Genomic DNA, 1816 nt, shown 5'->3' with positions numbered 1-1816 from the left:
CTTCCGAATTATGCCACGATTAACCGCGTTGGAGTGAAAATCCCCCCCTTTTGGCCGGCAGATCCGGAGATGTGGTTTGCTCAGGTGGAAACACAATTCGCGGTCGCGGGAGTACTGTTAGACGAAACAAAGTTCAATTACGTTGCCGGGAATCTAGATGCAAAATTTGCAGCTGAAGTGCGCGACATTTTAACCTCTGAACCTGGACCTGAACGAACATATCAGAGACTAAAAACGGAACTCATTTATCCACTAAGTGCCTCGCAGGATCAAAAGACACGCCGTTTGCTCGAGCATGAGGAAATAGGCGATCGTACGCCATCCCAGTTCCTCTGACACCTTCGCGGCCTTGCAGGTAACGTTTTTCCAGACGCTGTCCTGCGTCCACTCTGGCTCGGTCGGCTACCTGCGTCGATGCAGGCTATCCTGGCAACCCAGGACCAAGCCCAGGTTGATAAGTTGGCACAGCTCGCCGATGCCATCGCAGAAGCAACGCCAAAGACCCGTGTTTCCGAGGTATCTGTAAATTTAGCACCTTTAGAAGCCATGCTTCAGCAACTCGCCCTTGTAACAACCAGAATTGCCGAAGTGTCAGTGACGTTGTCAGAAGTAGCATCGGGCTCAAGAGATCGTGGCCGGTCTCCGTCTCGCGGCCGTTTCCGCGATCGCAGCAGAAGTCGATCTCGTCGAAATAATGAAGACGGTGTTTCTTGGTATCACGAAACTTTCGGAAGTGACGCTAAGAAGTACAATCTACCGTGTGCATTTAAATCGGGAAACGAACCGGGCCGGCGCTGATGGAGGCCAGCGACCCTTGCCCATCGTCTCGCCGCCTCTTCGTTACGGACCGGGATACGAAAACGCAATATTTGGTCGACACGGGAGCAGACCTATGCGTTTTTCCACGTGCACTAACACGCGGAAGACGTCCCAAAACATCGTACGAACTTTACGCGGCCAAAGATTCAACCATCGCGACGTACGGTTTCGAAACACTCACGCTCAACCTCGGACTTTGCCGCGCTTACTCGTGGCGTTTCGTGATCGCTGATGTCACAAAACCGATAATCGATCTTCTCCCTGTCATAAAATTTTGCAAGAGTATCCAGAAATCACCCGACCAAATGGCTTTATCGTCGAACCTAAGCACTCGACGAAACATTACATCAACACGACACCTGGACCACCCGTACCTGAGGGACCTCGAAGATTGGCTCCAGATAAATTAAAGCTGGCCAAACAAGAATTTCAAACCATGCAAGAGATGAAAATTGCTCGTACTTCGAATAGCAACTGGTCTCCACCCTTGCATATGGTACCAAAAAAGGGAGGTGAATGGCGACCTTGTGGAGATTATCGGAGACTCAATGCACGGACCCTCCTGGACAGGTACCCAGTACCCCACATCGGAGATTTCGCCCAATATCTACACGGAAAGAAGATCTTCACAACAATTGACCTTGTGAGAGCCTACAACCAAATCCCAGTTGCTGATGAGGACATACATAAAACAGCCATCACCACACCGTTCGGATTATTTGAATTCCCGTACATGTCGTTTGGCCTTCGAAACGCAGCGCAAACCTGCCAGCGTTTCATGAATGAAGTACTTCGAGATCTCGATTTCGTTTACTGCTATATCGATGATGTTCTCGTGGCGTCGAAAACAGAAGAAGAACACGAGCTCCACCTACGTCAAGTGTTTGATCGGTTCAAGACCTACGGAGTTCTTATCAATCCATCAAAATGTATCTGGGGAGAATGCGCCGTTAAGTTTCTTGGATACGAAGTTTCTAAGAAAGGTGTTAGACCCCTT

The 1816-nt window shown here is 49.6% G+C and overlaps 1 protein-coding gene across 1 annotated transcript; it reads left to right on the top strand.

The window, feature by feature from the left end:
* Positions 1–414: 414 nt before the first annotated feature.
* On the top strand, positions 415–798 carry LOC117181199. Its single transcript, XM_033373766.1, has one exon. The coding sequence runs from the start codon at positions 415–417 to the stop codon at positions 796–798; it is 384 nt and encodes a 127-aa protein (XP_033229657.1).
* The last annotated feature ends 1018 nt before the right edge of the window (positions 799–1816 follow it).

This window comes from Belonocnema kinseyi, chromosome 1, assembly GCF_010883055.1.
Source record: "Belonocnema kinseyi isolate 2016_QV_RU_SX_M_011 chromosome 1, B_treatae_v1, whole genome shotgun sequence".
Taxonomy (NCBI): Eukaryota; Metazoa; Arthropoda; class Insecta; order Hymenoptera; family Cynipidae; genus Belonocnema; species Belonocnema kinseyi.
Note: the sequence above shows the minus strand (reverse complement) of the source record. Positions and strands in the feature narration are given on the sequence as shown.

What these genes read in the sequence shown, in the direction of transcription:
- LOC117181199 (XM_033373766.1), top strand. Translation starts at nt 415, where the DNA reads ATGCAGGCTATCCTGGCAACCCAGGACCAAGCCCAGGTTGATAAGTTG.